We start from the raw sequence: 26,729 nt of genomic DNA on the forward strand, positions 1-26,729 counted from the left end.
TGCACCAATTTGTAAGTCGCTCTGGATAAGAGCGTCTGCTAAATGACTTAAATGTAATGTAAATGTAAATGTTTTTATGGATATATATATACAAAGGAATGTCAACTGAAAAAAGGGTCTTCAAAATGCGCATCTGAGCAATCTTTATTGCAGGTGCATAGTAACAGTTGAATAAGATGAGAAATAATAAGAAACTCGCACACTGCTTTTGATAAACTACGCATCGGCCTCAGGGCCTTCGTCAGAGCTTTTGTGCTCACTATTTGAGAAAATGTGTTCGCCCTCGCATGAAGACATAGCTCCACCCACATCCGTTCCATGCATCGAATGGGGTTGGAGTCGAGGAAAAATGAAGTGTTACCGAATATAACTATGTGCATTTCAGAAATATTCAAATAAAGTGTGTACACAAAAGGTATTAAACACGTCTATAAAACCACGATGAGGGCATCGACCCACCAAGCAGGTTTTCATAAATCATTGGGTACAGCGCAAGGAAAAAGTCAGCGTAATCTGAAATGGGGCATTAATTAATGTTCACATTTATAACATACATCGGCATTGCATCATTAAAACCTTTAGGAAATAATGTCTGGAGGGTGAAAATCCCAAAACATTCTCTTTTGCTCAGAGTATTATTTATATAATCTCCCATGTCTGATATCTTAACTTTCTCTATGTCACAAAATCTAGAGGTAGAAATGTCTTTGGCCATTAAATTGTACTGTGACTGTTGTTTCTCCTGATTGCATTTAGGTTCACTAAATCTCTGCTTGAGAGAACGAGAGGTTTTACCTACATAACACAGCCCACATGGACATTTAATCATGTCGATGTAATGGGTGGTGGAGCACATAATAATGTAATTTATTTGGAACCTTTTTCCTGTATGTGGGTGTCAGAAATATTCACACTTCATGATATTGTTGCACTGTGCGCAAACTCTGCATTTATAGCTACCATTCCGAAGAGGGTGTAAAGGTTTATTTTGTGGCTGGCAGTTGGCATGGACCAATTTATCGCAGAAATTGTGACCTGTTCTATATGCAATAAGTGGTGGATTCTTAAATTCAGCAGGCAAAGCTGGGTCTGATGGTAAAAAATGCCAGGCTAGCTCTTCTGAGCAACAGTGTCCGAACGAGTGCACATTTTCTATGCCAGGTGAAATCATGTCTTAGCTCATTGTTATGGACTTATCCAAATAAATGTCTCTAGAAAACAGCTTAAGCAAATGCAGCTACTTTGGTGTGATTCTGAATGCACTTTTTGACGTGACTGAAAGTTAGCCGTAGTTGGCTAGCTAGCAAGAAAGGGATAAGAACGTTGCCAGCCAGTATGGCAATGGAACATTTAGAACGAATGACTGGGTTGCGTTCACAGATACAGAACAAAAAGACAATGACTGGGTTGAGTCTCTAGCAACCAAACCAAAAGAACAAACGACCAGCTGGTTTGGGTAGCAACCCTAGATTTGTGTTGGGACTATATCTTGTGGAAGGATGAAATAGTATGAGTAAATTTATCGAAATAACGTTAATGAAAATGTCAATCATTATTTGAATGTGTTGGTAACTCGTTGTATAACAGTGATAATACCCTCGAAGCCGGTGTTTTGAGGATATCTTGGCATGGTTTGCTGCTAACAACACCCATGCCAATATATCCTCCGAACACTGGCTTCTCGGGCATAATCACCAAAATGGAAGCCCCTCCAACATAATCCAGGTAGAATCAGGAATTCCCCGGGGCAGCTGTCTAGGCCCCTTATTTTTTTCAATCGTTACCAATGACATGCCATTGGCTTTGAGTAAAGCCAGTGTGTATGTATGCAAATGACTCAACACTATACACGTCAGTGACTACAGCGAGTGAAATTACTGCAACACTTAACAAAGAGCTGCAGTCAGTTTCAGAATTGGTGGCAAGGAATAAGTTAGTCCTAAATATTTCAAAAACTAAAAGCATTCTATTTGGGACAAATCATTCACTAAATCCTAAACCTCAACTAAATCTTGTAAGAAATCATGTGAAAATTGAGTGAACGTGACTAAACTGCTTGGAGTAACCCTGGATTGTAAACTGTCATGGTTAAAACATGTTGATACAACAGCAGCTAAGATGGGGAGAAGTCAGTCCATAATAAAGCGCTGCTCTACCTTCTTAATAACAACACTATCAACAAGGCAGGTCCTACAGGCCTAGTTTTGTCGCACCTGAACTATTGTACAGTCGTGTGGTCAGGTGCCCCAAAGAGGGACCTCAGAAAATTGCAATTGTCTCAGATGTACACAGAGAGCTAACAATAATATGCATGTCAATCTCTCCTGGCTCAAAGTGGAGGAGAGATTGACTTGATCACTACTTGTTTTTGTAAGAAGTGTTGACAACCTGAATGCACTCAGGTGTCTGTTTAAACTACTAGCACACAGCTCAGACACCCATGTGTACCCCACGAGACATGTCACCAAAGCTCTCTTCACAATACCCAAGTCAAGAACAGACTATGGGAGGTGCCCAGTAGTACATAGAGCCATGGCCACATGGAACTGAATACGTCAGTTGGAACTGAATATGAATTCCACATCAGGTAAATTATGCAAGCAGTAGAATCAGATTTTTATTTTAAAGATAAAAATACACCTTATGGAACAGTGGGGACTGTGAAGAGACGCACACAAGACACTCACTCATACACATGGATTTTGTATTGTAGATACCTGTATGTGATAGTAGAGTAGTGGCCTGAGTGAACACAATGTGTTGTGAAAGTTATGAAATGTAATATTTAAAATGTTATATAACTGCCTTAATGGTGATGTAGCCCAGGAAGAGTACCTGCTGCGTTGGAAGCAGCAGCTAATGGGGATCCTTAATAAATACAAATCCTCAAGTGTTTACACTATTTTGGCTGTTACCCGTAGATGTAGCAGGCGTACATATACCATACACATACCATACTTTCCTGCACCATCAGTCCCCAATCCAAGGGGTTGACCACCAAATGGCAACCCCCCAATGCCTGAGTCAGAGTTTGATAACGTATTAGGGCAAGAAGCAAGAGAGGGAGTGGACTACTGTTCATTGTGAGTCACCCTGCTGTGATGTTAATGCGAAGCCAAAGACAAATTTCCACATTATGTGGACAATTGCAAATTTCTAAAGCTTGATGAGAAAATGTCCACAAAGCGAGGCAGCATCAGTTATACACTTATCTTCCTGTTTCTCGTTATTTTCCTGTAAATATGTATCGTTGGAGAAATGCAACCCTGAGCCCCACCACAAGCAACTCGCTCACCATATTTGGTCTGAGATGTTGCCTCTGGGCCCATTCCGAGGGGCTGACCACCATATGGCCCACCCAATCCTGTAACCGACAGAGCAAAAGGGTAAACTCCATTTAAATTTTACACATAAACTCAAAAAAAAAGAAACGTCCTCTCACTGTCAACTGCGTTTATTTTCAGCAAACTTAACATGTGTAAATATTTCTATGAACATAACAAGATTCAACAACTGAGACATAAACTGAACAAATTCCACAGACGTCTCTAAAAGGAATGGAATAACATGTCCCTGAACAAAGGGGGGGGGGGGTCAAAATCAAAAGTAACAGACCGTATCTGACCACCAGCTGCATTAAGTACTGCAGTGAATCTCCTCCTCATGGATTGCACCATATTTTCCAGTTCTTGCTGTGAGATGTTACCCCACTCTTCCACCAAGGCACCTGCAAGTTCCCGGACATTTCTGGGCGGAATGGCCCAAGCCCTTACCATCCAATCCAACAGGTCCCAGGCGTACTCAATGGAATTGAGATCCGGGCTCTTCACTGGCCATGGCAGAACACTGACATTCCTGTCTTGCAGGAAATCACGCACAGAATGAGCAGTACGGCTGGTGGCATTGTCATGCTGGAGGGTCATGTCAGAATGAGCCTGCAGGAAGGGTACCATATGAGGGAGGAGGATGTCTCCCCTGTAATGCACAGCATTGAGATTGCCTGCAATGACAACAAGCTCAGTCCGGTGATGCTGTGACACACCGCCCCAGACCATGACGGACCCTCCAACTCTATCCCGCTCCAGAGTACAGACCTCAGTGTAACGGTCATTAAATCGACGATAAAAGCAAATCCGACCACCACCCCTGGTGAGACAAAACCGCGACTCGTCAGCGAAGAGCACTTTTTGCCAGTCCTGTCTGGTCCACCGACGATGGGTTTGTGCCCATAGGCGACGTTGTTGCCGGTGATGTCTGGTGATGGCAGTATGTTTTTGCCATCCTGTACCTGTCCCTCAGGTGTGATGTTCGGATGTACCGATCCGGTGCAGGTGTTGTTACAAGTAGTCTGCCACTGAGAGGACAATCACCTGTCTGTCCGGTCTCTCTGTAGCGCTGTCTTAGGTGTCTCACAGTACAGACATTGCAATTTATTGCCCTGGCCACATCTGCAGTCCTCATGCCTCCTTGCAGTATAACTAAGGGGCGTTCACGCAGATGAGCAGGGACCCTGGGCATCTTTCTTTTGGTGTTTTTCAGAGTTAGTAGAAAGGCCTCTTTGCTGTGGGTCTTAAAGACCGTTCCACTGGAGCATGTTCATTAATTGTTTATGGTTCATTGAACAAGCATGGGAAACAGTGTTTAAACCCTTTACAATGAAGATCTGTGAAGTTATTTGGATTTTTAGACGAATTAGCTATGAAAGACAGGGTCCTGAAAAACGGAGTTTACATATTATTTAGAAAAGGTGTTTGTGTACAACCAACTCACCACCATATATTCCACCTGATTTCCCATCAGGACGTAGGCCAGCGGGTTGAGGTTCAAACTGACTTGTTCCTGTCAAGGAGGAGAGACGCATTTCAGCTACTGTGTATACGAGTATACACCCACACTGTACATGAGATAAGCACTGTGTGTAGATATGGGTGTAATCTTACCATCCAGTCCAGCAGGAATGATTGGAGCTCCGCCATAAGGTCCGGAACCACCTGTTAAAGAAAACAAGGAGAATGCAGGCAGTTCTGATTTTGTTTTAAAATGTTATTCTGATCCATTCAGTGTTGTCATGCAGTAATTTGTTCTTAAAATTTGAGGGGGCCCTTCTCACCATATTTGCCGCCATTTGCAGGCTCTCCAAGTCCTGCACCAACCCCACCTGCATTAGGATGTATGGATTAATTTGTTGGCATGGATTGATTGCTCGACATGGTAGGAGGCTAGGACTGATGTTGTATTTGTCTAATGACATATAGTAGCCTACATACCTGATTTTGCCTCCATACCAGCAGGCACACCTTGATAAAAAGATGAAACGTTTGACATTCACTGTTATTGTGAAAACTAGGGCTCACTCACTCTTGGACTCAATATACTGGTTTTTAGTCAAATCAAAATGTTCTACTGTAAAAAAAAATAATAATTAATTGTCAAATCCAGTACTATAATCCATCCAATTTTTTCTCTGAATATCTAAAGGATCACATTATAGTTAATTCTAGCACATACAGTGCCTTCAGAAAGCATTCAGACCCCTTGACTTGTCTACACATTTTGTTACGCAGCAGCCTTATGATAAAACGTTCTTTTTTTTAAATACACCTCAATCTAGACACAATACCCCATAATGACAAAGCAAAAACAGGTTTTACCTGTTATAAATATACCTCATCAATATGTTAAATACACCTCATGCCTGTTATAAATACACCTCATCAATCTACACACAATACCCCATAATGACAAAGCAAAAACAGATTTAACCTTTGCTTTGTCATTATGGGGTATTGTGTGTAGATTGATGGTCTATTACATTTTTTTTTTTTTGGAATAAGGAATACTTTCCGAGGACAAAAGTTAACACCCGTTTTTGCTTTGTCATTATGGGGTATAGAAAAAAATGAAACAGGAAGCACCAGCGAGTGGTCAGATGAAGCAGATGCTAAACTACAGGACTGTTTTGCTAGCACAGACTGGAATATGTTCAAGGATTCTTCTGATGGCATTGAGGAGTACACCAAATAAGTCACTGGATTCATCAATAATTGCGTCGATGACATCGTCCCCACAGTGACTGTGCGTCCATAACCCAACCAGAAGCCATGGATTACAGGCAACATCTGCACTGAGCTAAACGGTACGGCTTATGCTTTCAAGGAGTGGGACTCTAAGAAATCCTGTTATGCACTCCGACGAACCATCAAACAGGCAAAGTGTCAATACAGGACTAAGATCGAATCTTACGACACTGGCTCTGATGCTCGTCGGATGTGGCAGGGCTCGCAAACTATTACAGACTACAGAGGGAAGCACAGACAAGAGCTGCCCAGTGACACGGGCCTACCAGGGCCGCCCCCAGGTGATAATGGTAGGTAACAACACATCCGCCACACTGATCCTCAACACGGGGGCCCCTCGGGTGCGTGCTCAGTCCCCAACTGTACTCCCTATTCACTCGTGACTGCACGGCCAGGCAAGACTCCAACACCATCATTAAGTTTTCCGATAACACAACAGTGGTAGTAGGCCTGATCACCGACAACGACGAGACAACCTATAGGGAGGAGGTCAGAAAAGAGACCTGACCATGTGGTGCAAGGACAACAATCTCTCCCTCAACGTGATCAAGACAAAGGAGATGATTGTGGACTACAAGTAAAGGAGGACCGAGCACACCCCCATTCTCCTCGACGGGGCTGTAGTGGAGTAGGTTGAGAGCTTCAAGTCCCTTGGCATCCATATCACCAACAAACAAACATGGTCCAAGCACACCAAGACAGTCGTGAAGAGGGCACGACAAAACCTATTCTCCCAGGATGAGCCTGCAGGAATGGTACCATATGAGGAGGATGTCTTCCCTGTAATGCACAGCGTTGAGATTGCCTGCAATGACAACAAGCTCAGACTGAAGAGATTTGGCATGGGTCCTCGGATCCTCAAAAGGTTGTACAGCTGCACCATCGAGAGCATCCTGACGGGTTGCATCACTGCCTGGTATGGCAACTGCTCGGCCACTGACCACAAGACACCACAGGGGATAGTGCGTACAGCCCAGTACATCACCAGGGCCAAGCTTCCTGCCATCCAGGACCTCTATACCAGGCGGTGTCAGAGGAAGGCCCTAAAAATTGACTCCAGCCACCCTAGTCAGAGACTGTTCTCTCTGCTACCGGAGCCCCCCCCACACACACTGCTGTTACTCTCTGTTATAGTCACTCTAATAACTCTACCTACATGTACATATTATCTCGACTAACCGGTGCCCCAGCACATTCACTCTGTACCGGTACCCCCAGTATAGAGCCTCGCTATTGTTATTCTACTGCTGCTCTTTAATTATTTATTTTCTTTTTTTAGGTATTTAAAACTGCATTGTTGGTTAAGGGCTTGTAAGTAAGCATTTGATTGACATTTGACATGCGCCGAATAGAACAGGTATGTGACAAATACATGTTTTATTTTATGAAGGGAAAAAACTATTTCATCAATTTTAGAATAAGGCTGTAACCTAACAAAATGTGGAAGAAGTAAATGGGTCTGAATACTTTCCGAAGGCACTGTATATGTGCTGGATTTTATTATCATGTGTAATGACCTGTGATCCTTTAGATATTCACAGAAAAATGTGGTTTTGATTATAATACTGGATTTGACATTTTTTCAGAACATTTTGATTTGACAAAAAACAGTATATAGAGTCCAAGAGTGATCATCCTTTACTAGTCTCACAGTCCCTGCTGCAAAAAACATCCCCACAGTGTGATGCTGCCATCACCATGCTTCACCGTAGGGATGGTGCCATGTTTCCTACAGACGTGACGCTTGGCATTCAAGCCAAAGAGTTCAATCTTGGTTTCATCAGACCAGAGCATCTCGTTTCTCATGGTCTGAGAGTCTTTAGGTGCTTTTTGTCAAACTCCAAGCAGGCTGTCATGTGCCTTTTACTGAGGAGTAGCTTCCGTCTGGCCACCACCATAAAGGCCTGATTGGTGGAGTACTGCGGATATTGTTGTCCTTCTGGAAGGTTCTCCTATCTCTGCAGAGGAACTCTGGATCTCTGTCAGAGTGACCATCGGGTTCTTGGTCACCTGCCTGACCAAGGCCCTTTTCCCCGAATTGCTCAGTTTGGCCGGGCAGACAGCTCTAGGAAGAGTCTTGGTGGTTCCAAACTTCTTCCATTTTAAGAATGATGAAACCACTGTGTTCTTGGGGACCTTCAATGCTCCAGACATTTTTGGTACCCTTCCTCAGATCTGTGCTTCAACACAATCCTGTCTCGGAGCTCTATGGACAATTCCGCCAACCTCATGGCTTGGTATTTGCTCTAACATGCACTGTCAACTGTGGGACCTTACATAGACAGGTGTGTGCCTTTCAAAAGCATGTCCAATCAATTTAATTTACCACAGCTGGACTACAATCAAGTTGTAGAAACATCTAAAGGATGATCAACGGATGCACCTGAGCTCAATTTCAAGTCTCATAGCAGGGTCTGAATACTTATGTAAATAAGTTAACTGTTTTTTTGTTTTTAATACATTTGGCCCCCCCAAAAAAACTGTTTTCACTTTGTCATTATGGGGTATTTTGTGTAGATTTAGGATTTTTTATTTATTTAATCAATTTTAGAATACGGTTGTAACGTAACAAAATGTGGGAAAAGGGTAGGGGTCTGAATACTTTGCGAATGTGCTGTGTCATTAATGCAATGACTGTTATCATATCAAATCAATCAATCAACTGTTTGTGATTAAATTAATCACATAACAATTAACTCAAAGCAATCATGGGCACCACAAAAAAATGTAATAAGTTACCCTTTCCCGAATTAACTCAAGAATATCAGAATATATCGTTATCATATTAGTCATGCATGAATTATTATTACCTCATATCAGTCTCATTCTGAACGTCCTAATATTCTATAAATCTGCATAAACCCTAGTCTACATGACTCAGTGATGCACAAATTGGCTAAATCATTTATTTACTAACTACCAAATAATCACACAATTACATAAACACACACCGGATAGATTACACATTGATTACTAACAATGAAAAGTCCCTAGTGGACTAACTCGATATGACAGCTGGTTACACAATGAAAGGGGTGGGGAAAGAAATAGCAGGAGAAGGAGAGACAAAGTTATTCAACTATCGTACATACAGTTGAATAATACGCTCATCGTAAATATGGATATTTAGCACCCTAACTACCTCTCATTTGGATTTAGAAATGCAATGTAAATATTTACGCTTGTATGTCTTTGTCTCTCTCTGTTGAAATTGCCCGATTCGTCTGTGACGAATAGTTCGACAGAAAGTGGTTGTGTGGTTGTGTAAGTCTCGGGTGGTCCACCAGAGATCACAATGTCCTTAGTAGTTGTAGTAGTAGCTTTCTTTGTTCTGGAAGTGTCCTTTAGAATGGATACATCAGACGTTCCAATGATCGTTTGATAAGATCTTCCTTGTGCCTATGGTCAAAGTTCTACACTACTTTACATGCAAAGCTGCAGGCGGTGCATGTCATGTCTAGTCTGCATTTAGTTTCAGAGGTTCTTGTATTTTTAGACCATTTGTCACGTATTCAGCTCACGCTGCACGTACTGTATACTGGTCTAGTAGTTTTAAACTATTTGTCAGCCGTATAGCCACCGCTCCACACTGTCTGGTCTAGTAGAGTCTAACCATTCGTGACGTTAGGCTTACACTGTCCGTCTGCTTGGTCTAATGTAAAATGTTGTTACGAGTCCTTTAAAAAGCGCTCTGGTCAAAGGGGCATTCCATCACGCTGGCGTAATGTCTGTTCTCATATGGGCATGGTTCATGACTTGAGAAAACTTTATATCAAATACAATTTCTCATTTAGAAGGTTAAAATCACATTGATATGTTTTTACAAATAGTTTCATATTTAATCATATAAGTTTTACAACATTTAGATGTAACTCTGACATATACATTGTGAAATCTCCATAAAGTTTTGGTGCAGTCTCTCTCTGTGGGATTTTTGACTTCTCCATATTGCAGTGCACAAGAGAGGAAGTTTTACGACTCTCCGGTGGGAGAGAGGGAAGAACTGCTGCCATACCTTGTTCATAGACTATTTACAGGGTAAGGAAACCAACATATTTGTAATTTGGGTGAACTAGCCCTTTAAAAGCACTGGAGTAAGCAAAGCAAATGAGGGTGTACCCCTTCCACCGTAAATCGGGTGCCATTTCCTGAGCATACGTTTAGGGCTTGGCATTCAAACTGACTAGGGACAGAGGCGGAAAGTAATACCTTCACTATTTTCAATCAGATCTGTAAATGTTGTATCCCTCAAGTTACAGAGTCTGAAACTGTTATTATAAAAAGACATGGCTAAAACAGTGTCCTGGTTTGCCTGAAAAGGTCCATATGTTAAGAAAGTCAATTTTAGAAACCAGGCTTCTCACATGTAGGTGTAGCAGTCCTAGCCAGTGTGTCTAAAACAGGCAACTGTCCATCAGCATAGACTACTCAACTAACTTGAATTGGTACAGATACAAGATAGACCAAATAGCGTGATTTTGAACAATGCGACTGAGCACAAGACGTCTATTCAACATCTTGTGCTCAGTAGAATGCCTCTAACGAGGTAGCATTTATGTAGCTACAGATTGTACGCCAGATAATGTGATATAAGCAAAGATTTTTGGTGTCCATTACAGGAAAGCCCCATATAAACCGCCACTATAGATTTTTCAACTAACCTCTTCTTGGCAATACTTTCTTAGTTCTCAATTATGTGAAAAGGGTAGCTTGGTGGCGTTCCAAAAAATCATAGAAAATTCTGAAATATATTAAATCTATGATTTGTATCCAATGAGATATGCCTCTTGCATGTGTGTATATCTTTGTTTGGTCACACAATGTGTGATGCTAAACTTACCAATTGCAGGTGCACCGTAGCCATTTCCATTTGCAGCTGCGCCATATCCATAACCAGTTCCATGGTAGACACCTTGACCATAACCTACAATAGTAAAACCATTTTTTATTTAAATAGAACCATGAGAACTTGTATGAAATGTTCTGATGAAGTAATGACATTGTCCAAAAATATAGTTGCTTCTCTAAGTTGTCTTTATGTTCTGAGAACATCTGTAATGTCACAACATTTTGGAGAGCGTTCCCAGAATATAGTCGGAGGTTTTTAAATAGAACCTTTGGGAACCTCTAGGAAACATTACGTTGAAGTACTGAAATTCCTATAAAATAATTATGTTTCTTAAAGTTCTCTGAACAATTTGGTAAAATGAAAGTATTCAGCTCCTTGAGACAATACATGCTAGAAACACCTTTGGCAGCGAGGAGTGGGACAACATTCCACAGGCCACAATCAACATCCTGAACAACCCTGTGAAGGAGAAGTGTTGCGCAGCATGAAGCAAATGGTGGTCACACCAGATAATGACTGGTTTTCTGATCCACACCCCTACCTTTTTGTTGCAATCTATCTGTGACCAACAGATGCATATCTTTGTTCCCAGTCATGTGAAATCCAGAGATTAGGTCCTAATGAATTGATTTCAGTTGACTGATTTCTTTATTTGAACTGTAACTCAGTAAAATCTTTGAAATTGTTGCATGTTATATTTTTCTTCAGCATAATTTGGGCTTGCTTAAACAAAGGGTCTGAATACTTATGCAACGACTATACTTATCACATTTTTATTAATCACATTTTTTTCCCTTACACTCTGACATGAGTATTTTGAGTTCATTGTTGACAACAAATGACAAATCAATTTTAATCCCACTTTGTAACACAAAAGTGTGAAGAAATACAAGGATTATGAACACTTTTGCAAGGCACTGTGTACTTGATCACTCACAAGCAGAGGTTCCTTTAAAAATAAATCCATGCTTCAGCTCCAAGTGTATGTTTGAATTAATATACTAAATTACAATTAAAGCGTTAGAAATTTTAGTACAGTTTTAATGAGTGTAAGTTTATGATAGGGAACATATAGTATACTTTAAGACTGAAAAACAATGAATTTGAAGTACACTTTTAATAAGTGTATTGAAGGTTGATAATTGTGTATTTATAGTATACAAAAAAATGAAAAAACAATGAATTTAAAGTCAACTTTAAAGTGTGTTGAAGTGTAATTATGTATAGTATACGTAAGATATACTAGAAGTACATCTCATATTTGAAGTATATTATTTTAATGTTTAGTATATTTAAGTATACTTGTAATATAATACAATTAATTGTGTTTCGCTTGGGCATGCTCTCTTAGAATGTTGTGTGCTAGCTGGGTACTCACCACTATGTTGTTTGGGTTTTCCTGCGAAAGGATTTTCACCTGCACAAAGACAATCCATCGAGGAATTTATATTAGGACATTTTAATAGCCTATATTGAACATGATTTCTTCAGTACAATCATTGTACAGTTAGTATTGGCATTACCTGCTCCAGGTCCATATCCATAGCCAGCAGCAACAGGATTATAGCCTCCTGCAACAGCACCATCACCTATGGATCACAAGAAAACATTTACGACACACTATAGAGAGAAAACACTGCCAGGTGTTAGAAAGGTTGCAAGGCTCATAACTTATTTAAAAACAAGACATTTATCTGGTTTGGGTGCATTAGCTCCCCCTCCATTTGGACGTACTCCAGCTCCATATCCTATAACAAATATATCACAAAGTCTGAATATCATTTACTTCATATCTGAAACAGCAGAACTTAGTTACTGAGTGCAATAGAAAATGGTGCTTGAACCCTGGACAAGCATTTACATGAAATCGAGAAAAATCGGAGACGCATATGGAGATGAATTGTGGCCAATGACAGTAGTAAAATGCATTTATTCGGCACACAGATTTACTAAAAAGACCATCCGTAAAGGCATTTCCAAAACAGAGCCACTGCATTGCACACAGTCGATAAATGGGTTAGACACAAATACATTAAACACACTTAGACATCTTTTATACATTAATTAAAATTGTGGGGTAATTTAAAATATAAAAAGACAACTCCTGCACACTTTATTACCTTTGCACATGTCAACATTTAGGTATGTGACCAAAGACTGAAACGTCAACAATAAATGATTTTGATAATGAATTCAACCCTGGGGGTTTTATTCCAAGAACCACATATGACTTCTTCAAAACAGTAGCAATTTACCATTTGGTTTCGCACCATAGCCATTGGGGACACCACCTCCATTTGGTACACCAGCTCCTGCACCATAACCTAATGACCGTTAACCAAAACCTTAGTGTGGAAGACCTCATTAATGGCATGCACAAGAATGATGATGAAAACTAAACTTAATATAAAAGTAAACTCCCACAAACCATTAAAATTGACAAAGACAACAGCTCAACAAAAAATATGAACATTCCTCCTAATTGCACTGGAAAACCTGATGCCACCATGAAATGGCAAACATTTTGTTTAGGCTTTAAACCAACCAAGAAAACAGAGTAGATTTACCATTGGGGTTGGCTCCACGTCCGTTCGGTGCACCGGCTCCGACACCGTAACCTATTCACCATTAACAGAAATCAAAGTGTGTAGAAGATCTCATTGATAGCATGCACAATCATGTAAAAATGTGTACCAAAAACCCCCACTAACACTTAACACTTATTATAAAAGACAACTCCTGCACACACACACACCATTATCTCTGCCAAAGTTATTTTATAATGAATTCCGCATTGGGTATTATATCGCCAGCACCACATGCAGTGCACTCAGAAAGTATTCAGACCCCTTGACCTTTTCCACATTTTGTTACGTTACAGCCTTATTCTAAAATGGATTACCCCCCTCATCAATCTACACACAATACCCCATTACGACAAAGCAAAAACAGATTTTTAGACATTTTTGCAAATGTACAAAAATGATAATATGAAAAATCACATTTACTTAAGTATTCAGACCCTTCACTCAGTACTTTGTTTGAAGCACCCTTGGCAGTGATTACAGCCTTGAGTCTTCTTGGCACAAGCTTGGCACACCTGTATTTGGGGAGTTCTTCTCTGCAGATCCTCTCAAGCTCTGTCGGGTTGGATGGGGAGTGTTGTCCGGGCTCTGTTTCCTCCAGACGTGATGCTTGGCATTCAGGCCAAAGAGTTCAATCTTGGTTTTGTCAGACCAGAGCATCTTGTTTCTCATGGTCAGAGTCATTTAGGTGCCTTTTGGCAACTCCAAGCCGGCTGTCATGTGCCATTTACGGAGGAGTGCTTCCCCCTGGCCACTCTACCATAAAGGCCTGATTGGTGGAGTGCCGCAGAAATGGTTGTCATTCTGGAAGGTTCTATCTCCACAGAGGAACTCTGGATCTCTGTCAGACTGACCATCGGGTTCTTGGTCACCTCCCTGACAAATGCCCCCCCGATTGCTCAGTTTGGCCGGGCAGCCAGTTCTAGGAAGAGTCTTGGTGGTTCCAAACTTCTTCCATTTAAGAATGATGGAGGACACGGTGCCTTCCCCAGATCTGTGCCTCGACACAATCCTGTCTGTGGCTCTACGGACAATTCCTTCAACCTCATGTCTCTTTGGTTTTTGCTCTGACATGCACGGCCAACTGTGGGACTTGTATGTAGATAAGGTATTGCTGTTTTTGCAAACATTTCTAAAAACCTGTTTTCACTTTGTCATTGTGTGTATTGTGTGTAGCTTGATGAGGAAAACTATTTAATCCATTTTAGAATAAGGATGTAATGTAACAACATTTGGAAAAAGGGAAGGAGTTGAATACTTTCCGAATGCACTGTATAAGAGTGACTTATGTTGTGGGCCTACGTGGTAACATTCCTCTTTAAATAATCTATAATAAATAGCTACTATGACTGCTTCAATTAGCCAGTAACAATTTACCATTGGGTTTCGCACCATAGCCATTGGGGGCACCACCTCCGTTTACACCAGTTCCTCCTCCGTAACCTAATCATCATACACAGAAAGCTGAGTGTGTGGAAGACCTCATTGATGGCATGCACAAGAATGTATGATATTAGGCAAGAATGTATGATATTAAGGGAAATTTACCATTGGGTTTAGCACCCAAGCCAATGGGGACACCAGCTCCTGGACCATAACCTTAAATAACATGGTGTGAAGTGAAAATGAGGTACGAGTTAACTGTTCAACAACTGTGTAACTCCTATACATGTCGTATGTTATTATTGTGTTCAAGTTAGGTTCAGCACTATGAATGAACAATTCCTCCACCAGCACAGGTCAACCAAGTGGGACACATCGCAGGTGCTCAACGTGAACAATCTAGGGAAGAGGGGTCACAAGCAGCATGAGTCAAAGGTCATGCACTCAGAGTGAGACTCAACATTCACCGTACAATAGCAAAGACATTCCAACAGTTGTTACCATGCCAGAACAAACAATATCCATGCAAAAACCTTAACTGCACAAATAGGCAAAAACAGAAAAACAGCATGCACTTTAAACCATTTAGGTTGAGGTGATTATGGCACATTGTTCAATAAATGCCATTCAGATGACCTGTGAATAACACATAGTACTCTTGGTTTACCATTACTGGGTATTTTCACCCATTGTCCATTTGCCACTCCTGATGGTCCACAGTCTAAAATATCCATGTCAGAAAAATGCAATATAAATAGAATGCCATGTATTCAAGTAAACAAATGAATAAAATGACAAAACCTAACAACAATTATACTAATAGCACAATAAAAATGCGGTGCTGGGGTAGCAAACTATTTCTACATTAGTTATACTTTGTATTTATCTATGGGTGTATTTATACTGTATATTTGACTAGTAACTGATGTTTACCAGGTTTGGCTGGTTTAGCTCCCTGCCCATTGCCATTGGGGTTCCCAGCTCCTTCACCATCTACTAGGGGTCACAACGGTATCAATAAAACAAGACTGGCAAGGCCGACCTCAACGTACATCCCTCAACTTACTCGCAGAGAAATGTCAGGCTACACCACAGACGTATCAAGACAAATAACCGCCAGTAATCCAGTCATCGTACTTAAAACGTTGATTGAAACTGATCTCAAACTAGGGAAACACAAAGAGATGTCTTGTAACAACCAATGACTTCATAGACAGACCACAGGCTTCACACTCAACATCAAACAAATACTTGAACCTACAATCTATATGGTATCACTTAGGTTATTCATGTCCAGACCAACACATGAGAAGTGCAATAAGAAAAAACACATCATGACATTAATATACCTACATTTTCTTAAATTATTTTTGCGAAAAGCCAACACCACAAGAAAGCATGCAACAAAAACATAAAATTAATATGACAACCAACACACTAAAACAATTCAAAATAAATACTGTGACACACTCAAACAGACCTGACAGTGCCATAAATGGTACCATATGGATGCCAGCAACATGTGATGAACTTGTTGACAAGACAAAACAGAGGACTTGACATGTCACAGAGGACACATGCACTACACATCACACAGGTGCGGGACAGGTGTAGACATATGCAAGGGCCAGTGTGACAAACATACACTGTGTTTATATGACGGCACTTACACATCCAAAGAGGCAAACAATATCAAGTGTTAGTTTACCAGGTGGACTTCCAACTTTAGATTCCAGCACCCCATGTTCCACTGCTGATTTTTCAGGTACAACTGCAGGCTCACTTTTAATGCTCACTTCTTCCGGTGCCACCCCTGGTGCACTTTTAGTCAGGGTTTCTCCAGGGACGATGGGACCAGTGTTTTTAGCTGCCGTCGTTTCAGGTACCAACGCAGGCACAGCCTTTGTAACCATGGGTCCAGTACTTTTAGGCACCTGAGTTTCAGGGTCTACGCCCCAATCACCTTTCCCAGGAGGTGTGCCCGACCCACCATTTTTTTTTCTCAGGGACCTCACTTCCAGTGACAACCTGAGGTCATCACCATTTACAGCCACTGGTCATTTTAGTTTGAAATTGTAAACAAATATGTAAAACGGTCATCTGGTTTCAGTTATTTGCCTAAAATTAAACATTCCCAGTGAAGTTCCCACAATAAGGCTCTTCTTTTTTAGAACACCAATGGACAGAAACAGTTTGGTGGACACAAACTATGACAGATAGTCAGTCCCCTAGTGAACAACAACCATGGTGTGCAAAACAAACAAAAAAGTGCATTGTAAACACTGAAAACACACAGGGTGGAAACCCAACGTGAAATCCGTACCCCTATCTTGAAACTTCTCGTACATTTCTCATTGACATCATTTCAATGCATGATCTATGCGAAGATCTGACTTGGTTGCATGGATCTCGAGTGAGGATTCAGCCCAAAATGTGTAAATACAGGCACTGTCAAAGCCTTCATTGTCTAAACTACAGCAAACAGCAAACACCAAACTAAAGCAGACTGTTAAACACGGTAAAAACAACATGGAAACAGATTTAGACATACATTTTGTTTCGTTACAGCCTGAATTTAAAATATATTCAATTGATATTTGTTTGTCAGTGGCCTACACACAATACCCAATAATATCAAAGTGGGACATTTTTCAAAATCTTAAATGATAAAAAATGAGAAACTGAAATGTCTTGAGTCAGTAAGTATTCAACCCCTTTGTTATGGCAAGCCTAAATTAATTCAGGAGTAAACATGTGCTTAATAAGTCCCATAATAAGTTGCATGGATTCACACTGTGCACTATAATACTGTTTAACATAACTTTTGAACGACTACCTCACATCTATACCTCATACATATCATTATTATTAGCTTGTTTCCATCGATGTAACATTGCAAAAATCAGGAAATTTGTGGCAGAAAAATGTATCCATGCTTTTGTCACTAGACTGACATGTTCAAAACAGTGCCAATTTCTAGACTAGCAAATTAGAAACAAGTGATGCAGATTGACCATACATGTAGTATAAACACAGCTCATGTTAAGAACGCATTAAAACATGAGTACCATAGTAGTAGACTATTATCCGATCACGGGAAAAGGGGTGTAAAAAAAACTTCAGACTCGAGGGCTCGACTGTTGTCGGGGTTATCTGTCCACAGGATATTGCTGACCCCTCAGTGCTTTCTAAAAAGAGACGGACCATAGATATCTAGTCCCTAGTACAGAGAATCATCACTGGCTAGACCTTTGCTGATAGAAGATTATATTTGGGAATCTACAATGTGTCAGCTTTATTTTCACCCATAGATGATGCTACTTACAGTATACCAGATTTAAGTGGTGAAGCTACTCACTAGCTATGGAAATGACCAGTAAAACGCAATGGATTATCCTCCCATGACCAGCCGTTATGGTTTGGGGATGTTCAATCCAAGGGAGATCATTTTTCAACCAACCCGAACTTGGCGATACTTCCTTCATTCTCGACTTGGAAGGCACATTTGTGCTTTCGAAAAGAAGGTGGCATACATTATACAGTGGGGTCTGAAATGATTGAAACTCTTGATTAAAAGATTAGCAAAAAAAATGACTGAATAAAAGAACACATTAAAATACTGAGCTATATTGTATACTAATACAATTGCTCAGAGACAAGGGAGAGGTAAAAATGATTGACAACCCCTGTCTCAATAGCTCAACTGCGAGGATAATGGCACGGAGCCTTTTTCTAGAACGTTTTATGACTTGGAGAACACATCTTAGGCCATTTCACCATACAGAATCCTTCCCATATCCTTGATATATTTCATCTGCACTTATGGACTGCCCTCTTCAATTCAATGGGTTTTAAGTCCGGAGACCGAGATGGCCATTGCAAAATGTTGATTTTTATGGCCAATTAACTATTTATTTGTGGATTTTGATGTGTGCTTGGGGTTGTCTTGCTGCAAGAGCCACTTGGAAGCAAAATAGCCCCACAACATCAAAGATCCACCACCATACCATGGATTGGAACAGGGGCTTTGGTCAGGTGACATGAAAATAGAGCTCTTTGGCCACGCACACCAGTGGTGGGTTTGGTGTCTAAATTAGAATGCATGTGCAGAAAATAACCACAGTGGTTCTTCCTTTAAAAGTTGCGGCATACTGATCCTGGGGCCCTTGTTAAGGTCAATGGCATCATGAACTTTACCCAGTACCAGGATATTTTAACCAAAAAGCTGGTTGCCTCTGCCAGGAGACTGAAACGTGGCTGCAAGTGGATCTTCCAGCAAGACAACATCCCCAAGCACACATCAAAATCAACAAAGAAATGGTTCATTGGCCACAAAATCTACATTTTGCAATGGCCATCTCTGTCTCCAGACTTGAAATCCATTGAAAACCTGTGGTTTGAATTGAAGAGTGTAGTTCATAAGCGCAGGCGAAGGATATCAAGGATCTGGAAGGACTCTGTATGGAGGAATGGTCTAAGATCCCTCCCAATGTGTTCTCTAAACCATAAAACATTTTAGAAAAAGTCTCAGTGTCGTTATCCCTGCAAGGTGTGGTATTGAAAGTTATTGAAAACAGGGGTGTCAATTTTGACCCCTATATTTTGTATGAGTACACAATGAGCAATTGTATGTGTATACAATAATATAGTTTCCCTATTTTTTTTGCATACAATATCACTCAGTATTTTAATTATTTATATTAGAGTAAGTTTTGCTAATCTTTATCAAGGGTGTCAATAATTGCGAAACCCACTGTCCATTGTTGAATTACTTCATGGCACAAACATTTATTTTATTTAACAGAGCATTTCCTAAATTCCAAAATGCACCTGCAACTAGCCATGGGAATTCAGAAGAGAACGGTTCCTTCCAAGTCGAGAAGGAAGAATCGCCAAGTAAAGGTTGGTTTAAAAATATTCCCCCATGGATTGAACATCCCAAACCATTATCCTGTTTATGTGAGGATATTCCATTTCAATACAGGTTATTTCCATAGCTAGCTACTCACATGCTATAAGAAAATCTGATGCTTTTACACCCCTTTCCCAGTGTGATACAAATTCTAACTAGATACGAAGCATGCCATTAACATGGCACACCACTTCATGGACATGCAGAGAATAGAAGAGTTTTACCCATGTCTGGTACTTTGGGACTCTTTCCTTGAGGCACGGCTGGTGCCACTGGCTTTGGACTTTTTGCCTGTGAGGCTGGCTCTGGTGCTAGTTTAGGGTACGGCTTCCATTGTGAAACGACAGGTGCTGGCTCAGGGTACGGCTTCCATTGTGAAACGACAGGTGCTGGCTCAGGGTACGGCTTCCATTGTGAAACGACAGGTGCTGGCTCAGGATACGGCTTCCCTTGTGAAACGACAGGTGCTGGCTCAGGGTACGGCTTCCATTGTGAAACGACAGGTGCTGGCTCAGGGTACGGCTTCCCTTGTGAAACGACAGGTGCTGGCTCAGGGTACGGCTTCCCTTGTGAAACGACAGGTGCTGGCTCAGGGTATGGCATCCCTTGTGAAACTGCCGCTGGCTTCGGACTCTTTGCCTGTGGTACTACAGCTGCTGGCTTTGGGGCTGGCTTCGGGTATGTCTTCCCTTGTGGAACTGGTGCTGCCTCTGGTGCTTTGTTAGGGCACGGCTTTCCTTGTGGAACGACAGGTGCTAGCTCTGGTGCTGGCTTAGCGTATGTCTTCCCTTGTGGAACCATTGCTGGCTCTAGTGCGGGCTTAGAGTATGTCTTCCCTTGTGGAACCATTGCTGGTTCTAGTGCGGGCTTAGAGTATGTCTTCCCTTGTGGAACCATTGCTGGCTCTAGTGCGGGCTTAGAGTATGTCTTCCCTTGTGGAACCATTGCTGGCTCTAGTGCGGGCTTAGAGTATGTCTTTCCTTGTGGAACCGGTGCTGGCTCTGGAGCTGTCTTTGGACTCTTTGCCTGTGGTACTATAGGTACTGGCTTAGTGAAAAGCTTCCCTTGTGGAACTGGTGCTGGCTTAGTGTATGTCTTCCCTTGTGGAAAGATTAGAGCTACACCCTTTGTTGGCTCAGGTACTACAAGTCCTGGCTCGGGTGCTGGTGCAAGGCTTAATGCTTCAGGAGTAAGAACTTCACCTTTGGGGCCCTTTCCATTCAGTGCACCAACACCTTTAGTACCCTGACCATTTGACATGCTGTATCCATTTGGCATGCCGTAACCTGGGAACCAAAACACAGTAACTTTGTACCAACTAAAAGATAACTAATCAGTGAAAAAGTGCAACATTGAAACATGCAGTATGACAGTATCTTGAAGTGATCATGTAGGAGATAAAAACAAACAAGGAACGCCTTACCGATTAACACAAACCACGACAGACATACAGCACATGCATGAGTAGAACAGGAAGACATGCTTGAAGTCTGAAATGCAATACTGCTCAATTATTGCTTATAAAATAAAACACATGCACCATAATCCCTTAGTACAGTTACTCTGAGACAAACTGTACAGTACAGAACAATTGACACAAATTACAACATGCAAGAAGAACATGAAAACATGCTTTAAACACCATACTACTAGTTTCCCCCGTATTAGATCAGAAGACACATATTGTAGGACATGCTGAGACAAACCACATACAAGATAAACTCAACCATACAGAACAAAAATGGACTCATCAAACTGGTTAAGACAGAAAAGCTGAGGCCACAATCAGACAACATGGAGCATTTACCAGTATTGACTATTTTAGCCAAATGTCCATTGGGTACACCAGCAGGAACACCATACCCTAGGAACCACAAGAGTTCAAAATACTGGCTCACAAATCAAGTGCGCATTTACAATATTCATTGCTTACAAGTTAAGATCAAAGTGGCAATTGATAGACATTGGAAAATGACAGACATCGGATAGAGGGAGCAAATGTTTTATTTTAAATAATACAAATGTTCAAACATACAGTGCATAGGGGCGCAGATGTACACAATCTCAGCTTTTGACAGTGAATGCTTACCACCATTTGGTGCTTTAGTTCCTCCATTGGACGCTTCGGTTCCTCCAATGGGTGCACCTGCTCCGACACCTTTAGTATTTTGAGGTTGAGGTGATCCATTTCCATAACCTACAACATATCCCAGTAACATATCAATTTGCCACAGCACAATCGAGAAGAGACATGTATTACCTGGGATGGAATCTACTTCCAGGGTAGACTCACCATTCGCTCCTTGTCCATTGGACACACCAACTCCAGCACCATAACCTGGAAATAACAACAAAACAATTACGATTTAGACCTACTGAAAATTTCTAATCGACCTACTGCAAAATCACCATAATAGTTTTAGTGTAGACACTTCCTATTCAACAGATAAGATAGTGCCTTCAGAAAGTATTCACACCCATTTACTTTATTACACATTTTTACACAACCGGAATTTTAAACAGATTACATTTAGATTCTTGTCACTGGCCTACACACAACACCCCATAATGTTAAAGCTGATTTTTTAAATGTATTATTTACAAATTAATTCAAATTAAAAGCTGAAAAGTGTGTAACCCAACAAGTTCTGCTCAGGGATTTCACCATGAGGCCAATGGTGATTTTAAAACAGTTACAGTTTAATGCCTGTGATAGGAAAAAACTGAGGATGGATCAACAACATTGTAGTTACTCCACAATATTAACCTAATTGACAGAGTGAAGAGAAGGAAGACTGTACAGATAAGAAAAGACAATCTAAAACATGCATCCTGTTTGCAACAAAGCACTAAAGAAATACTGCAAAAAATGTGGCACAAAAATTTGCTTTTTGTCCTAATGTGTTGTAATTTGGGGCAAATCTAATTACAACACATTATGGAGTACCACTCTCCACATTTTCAAGCATAGTGGTGGCTGCATCATGTTATGGCTATGCTTGTAATCGTTAAGGACCGGGCAGTTTCACGATAAAAAAATAAGCAAAATGGAGCTAAGCACAGGCAAAATCCTAGAGGAAAACCAGGTTCAGTCTGCTTTCCACCAGACACTGGGAGATGAATTCACCTTTCAGCAGGACAATAACCTAAAACACAAAGCCAAATCGACACTGGAATTGCTTATCAAGAAGACAGTGAATGTTCCTGAGTGGCCGAGTTACAGTCGGACTTAAATCTGCTTGAAAATCTATGGCAAGACTAAAATGGTTATCTAGCAATGATCAACAACCAATTTCACAGAGCTGGAAGAATTTTTAAAATAATTGTTGCACAATCTGGGTGTGGAAAGCTCTGAGACTGAACCAGAAAGACTCACAGCTGTAATCGCTGCCAAAGGTGCTTCTACAAAGTATTGATTCAGGGGTGTGAATACTTAGGTAAATTAGATATATCTGTATTTTTTATTAGATTTTTTATGCTGTATTTATGTGTAGAAAAAATAAATATTGGATACACTTTTCAGGACTTTCAAACACTTTAGCAGGAATTTACCATTAGGTTTAGCTCCATATCTCTTGGGTACACCAGCTCCTGCACCATAACCTTGAGATCAAATATAGCATTAATATAGCATTAATATGTCAACAGTTTAGAGGTGACTACGGGATGCTGGCTTTCTAGGCAGCGTTCCTCTATCCAATGTCTGTGTTATTTTGCCCATCTTAATCTTTTCTTTTATTGGCCAGTCTGAGATATGGCTCAAGGTCAGCATCCCTGAGTCGCATCTTCACTATTGACGTTGAGACTGGTGTTTTGTGGGTACTATTTAATGAAGCTGCCAGTTGAGGACTTGTAAAGGTGTCTGTTTCTCAAACTAGACACTCTAATGTACGTGTCCTCTTGCTCAGTTGTGCACCGGGGCCTCCCACTCTTTCTATTCTGGTTAGGGCCAGCTTGCGCTGTTCTGTGAAGGGAGTAGTACACAGCGTTGTACAAGATCTTCAGTTTCTTGGCAATTTATCGCATGGAATAGCCTTCATTTCTCAGAACAAGAATAAACTGACGAGTTTAAGAAGAAAGTTCTTTGGTTCTGTTCATTTTAAGCCTATAATCAAACCCACAAATGCTGATGCTCCAGATACTCAACTAGTCTGAAGGTGGCCAGTTTTATTGCTTCTTTAATCAGGACAACAGTTTTCAGCTGTGCTAACATAATTGCAAAATGCTTTTCTAATGATAAATTAGCCTTTTAAAATGACAAACTTGGATTAGCTAACACAACGTGCCATTGGAACACAGGAGTGATGGTGGCTGATAATGGCCTCTGTTAGCATATGTAGATATTCCATAAAGAAAATTGTTTTTAAAATCAGCCGTTTCCAGCTACAATAGTCATTTTCAACATTAACAACGTGTACACTGTATTTCTGATCAATTTGATGTCATTTTCATGGACAATTTTTCTTTTTTTCTTCTTTGAAAAACAAGGTCATTTCTAAGTAACCCCAAACTTTTGAACAGTAGTGTATATAATAATATATAATACAATTTTATAATATATGCCACTAAGCAGACACTTTTATCCAAAGCGATTTACAGTAATGTGTGCATATATTTTCTTATGGTTGGCTCAAGATTGTTCCATCTAAAACTCTGTGAAATATCTTTTCAATAACCAAAAATATCATATTTTCAGCAGTTTGAAGCTGATGTACAAAACAGAAAGTAAAAATAAATAAAAAACTTACCGGAAAGGGAAGCATAGAAGTATCACTCATAAAAAGGATCTACCACTTATCAGACTTGCATTAAATGAGCATGACAGGTCTATAACTCGCATTTCTATCTGAAATCAGTACACGGGTTGGGACGTGTTGTTGATATTTACCTGGTTTGGGTGCCTTTGCCCCACCATTGAGATATCCATACCCTAGGCATCAGAAACAGACAAATGCTTATGTTTTTAGACGATCATTACAACTGGTTTGATATCAAATGACCATAACTATAGAACAAAAAAGGAATTAATACAACTGAGTAACTTTGCAGTCTTACCACTGGGTCTGAGACCATATCCATTGGGTACACCACCATAACCTGAAGTTATCCCCACAGGAAGAATAAATTCAAACGTTTTTACTTAAAGATGATTGTGACAGATTTCAAACAAAATTGGGTCCCTGAATGACATGGTTCAACAACAACAAATCATAAGATTTAGGAAACTCCGCAAACAAAATTCTAGGGGGGGACTTACTATTGGGTTTGGAGACTTGTATTACATATTTGAATAATCTAATGTTAGAATGAAACAATCAAGGTCTTTTAAACACTTTTTTTGTAAATGCTTTTTATGGTGTCTGATGGAGTATATTTACAATGTTGTTAATATTAACATTTGTATTTATTTATTGAGATTGTTCTGTCCTTCAAGAATCCCTGGACTACATGCAGTTATAAAACCAGTTCTCATAGTGAACAGTCTCAATAGAAATGTCACTTAATAGCTGTGATTGTAGCACCAATGTATGGGTTTACATTACCATTGGGTTTAGCTCCTTGTCCATTGGGTACACCAGCTCCAGCACTATAACCTAGAAACCAGACAAATGTTAACTCAAACCAAACGGTAGTTGTGTCACGCGACCTCTGAAAACACAATACTGATATAATATGCTTAAAACACTAACGATAAATTGACAAACACAGAGTTGTTTTGGTTGGACTTACCATTGGGTTTGGCACCTTGTCCATTTGGCACATCAGCTCCAGCACCATAGCCTATAAATAACACAGTAGTCACAACAAAAACAACTAGAAAATGACATTTCCTAAAAAAAGACAAATGTGTGTGCTTGCATTGTTGTGAAATAGTAGTAGTGGTAGTTACTGCAGTATTAATGTTAGTATTAGCAATGGTAGTAATAGGGCTGTTATAGGCTTATGGGTTAGTTGTGTGGTGAGCTGTAGTGTGGAGTTACTATAGTGAGTTAGTATAGTAGGTTAGAGGGAGTACTATGGGTGTGTTCGTAAATTCACTCTGGAGTGCCAGAGTGTGCTCAGAGTGCGCTCTGGGCATTCATAAATTCAGAGCGTTCCGCTCTCAGAGCATTTAGAGCACAGAGGGACACTCTGGCCAAGGAGTAGGATTGTTGATTTTTCAACATTTTGAAAGTTCTGTAGCAGTGATCTCAGTTTAGAATGTTGACGCCTGCATTCTGCCATTGAAGTGGGAATACAACAAGCTTTATAGATGATAAATTATGAATGGTAGCAAAAAAATGTGTTAAAGCAATCTAAGTTGGGTCAGTCTGCATATTTCAACATTGGTTTGGTGTTTGTAGCTTAAACGGATCAAGAGCAGTGGCAAATTCAAAATGTGCCTTTTTGTAGACTATGGATGCACATTTAAAATAGTGGAAATTTAAAATAGTTCTAGTACAAAAAGTACAAATAGTATCAACAATCTTTTGACAAGTAGTTGAGTCAGTCAGGACATCAGCATTGGTTTGGTGTTTGTAACATAAATGGTTCAAGAAAGGTGTCGGATCCAATTTGACCATTGAAGTCTACGGAGCATTTATTGAAAATATAAAATGGTTCGGGTTAAAAGTACAAATAGTATCAACAATATTTTTTTTACAAGCAATCTAAGTTCAGTCAATCTGTACATGTCAACGTTCGGTGTTTGTAACTTTAACGGTTCAAGAGCAGTGAGGAAAAGCTAAATGTGCCAATCATAGCCTACGGAGCTTTTATGTAAATGTAGAATGTTAGTGCAAAAAGTATAAATATATTCAAAAAGCTTTTTTAAAACCAATGTTAGTTGAGTTACTCTACACATTTCAACGTTAGTGTGGTGTTTGAAGAATAAACGGTTGAGCAGTGGAGAATCCAAATACTTCCCATTAAAGCCTATAGAC

General features: G+C 40.3%; 1 protein-coding gene across 7 annotated transcripts in view; it reads right to left on the bottom strand.

Moving 5' to 3' along the window:
- The window catches only part of cmn (calymmin), a 75,973-nt gene that overhangs the window by 31,641 nt on the left and 17,603 nt on the right, over nt 1-26,729 (bottom strand). For 4 of the 7 annotated variants that reach the window (XM_052486516.1, XM_052486489.1, XM_052486515.1 and 1 more), the window contains exons 18-38: nt 25,537-25,587; nt 25,350-25,400; nt 24,862-24,903; nt 24,695-24,736; nt 23,359-23,409; nt 22,100-22,144; nt 21,896-22,003; nt 21,614-21,670; nt 21,009-21,092; nt 15,060-15,110; nt 14,889-14,954; nt 13,494-13,544; nt 13,182-13,250; nt 12,450-12,515; nt 12,305-12,343; nt 10,918-11,001; nt 5,268-5,297; nt 5,111-5,158; nt 4,941-4,991; nt 4,771-4,839; nt 3,296-3,364 (exon numbers count right to left, since the gene is read on the bottom strand). In XM_052486516.1, coding sequence (XP_052342476.1) covers nt 3,296-3,364; nt 4,771-4,839; nt 4,941-4,991; nt 5,111-5,158; nt 5,268-5,297; nt 10,918-11,001; nt 12,305-12,343; nt 12,450-12,515; nt 13,182-13,250; nt 13,494-13,544; nt 14,889-14,954; nt 15,060-15,110; nt 21,009-21,092; nt 21,614-21,670; nt 21,896-22,003; nt 22,100-22,144; nt 23,359-23,409; nt 24,695-24,736; nt 24,862-24,903; nt 25,350-25,400; nt 25,537-25,587 — 1,224 coding nt within the window. The remainder of the gene's footprint in view (nt 1-3,295; nt 3,365-4,770; nt 4,840-4,940; nt 4,992-5,110; nt 5,159-5,267; nt 5,298-10,917; nt 11,002-12,304; nt 12,344-12,449; nt 12,516-13,181; nt 13,251-13,493; nt 13,545-14,888; nt 14,955-15,059; nt 15,111-21,008; nt 21,093-21,613; nt 21,671-21,895; nt 22,004-22,099; nt 22,145-23,358; nt 23,410-24,694; nt 24,737-24,861; nt 24,904-25,349; nt 25,401-25,536; nt 25,588-26,729) is intronic. The other 3 variants (XM_035745356.2, XM_052486504.1, XM_052486510.1) reach the window with 3 other exon arrangements.

The sequence above is a fragment of the Oncorhynchus keta genome, chromosome 3, assembly GCF_023373465.1.
Source record: "Oncorhynchus keta strain PuntledgeMale-10-30-2019 chromosome 3, Oket_V2, whole genome shotgun sequence".
Classification (NCBI taxonomy): Eukaryota; Metazoa; Chordata; class Actinopteri; order Salmoniformes; family Salmonidae; genus Oncorhynchus; species Oncorhynchus keta.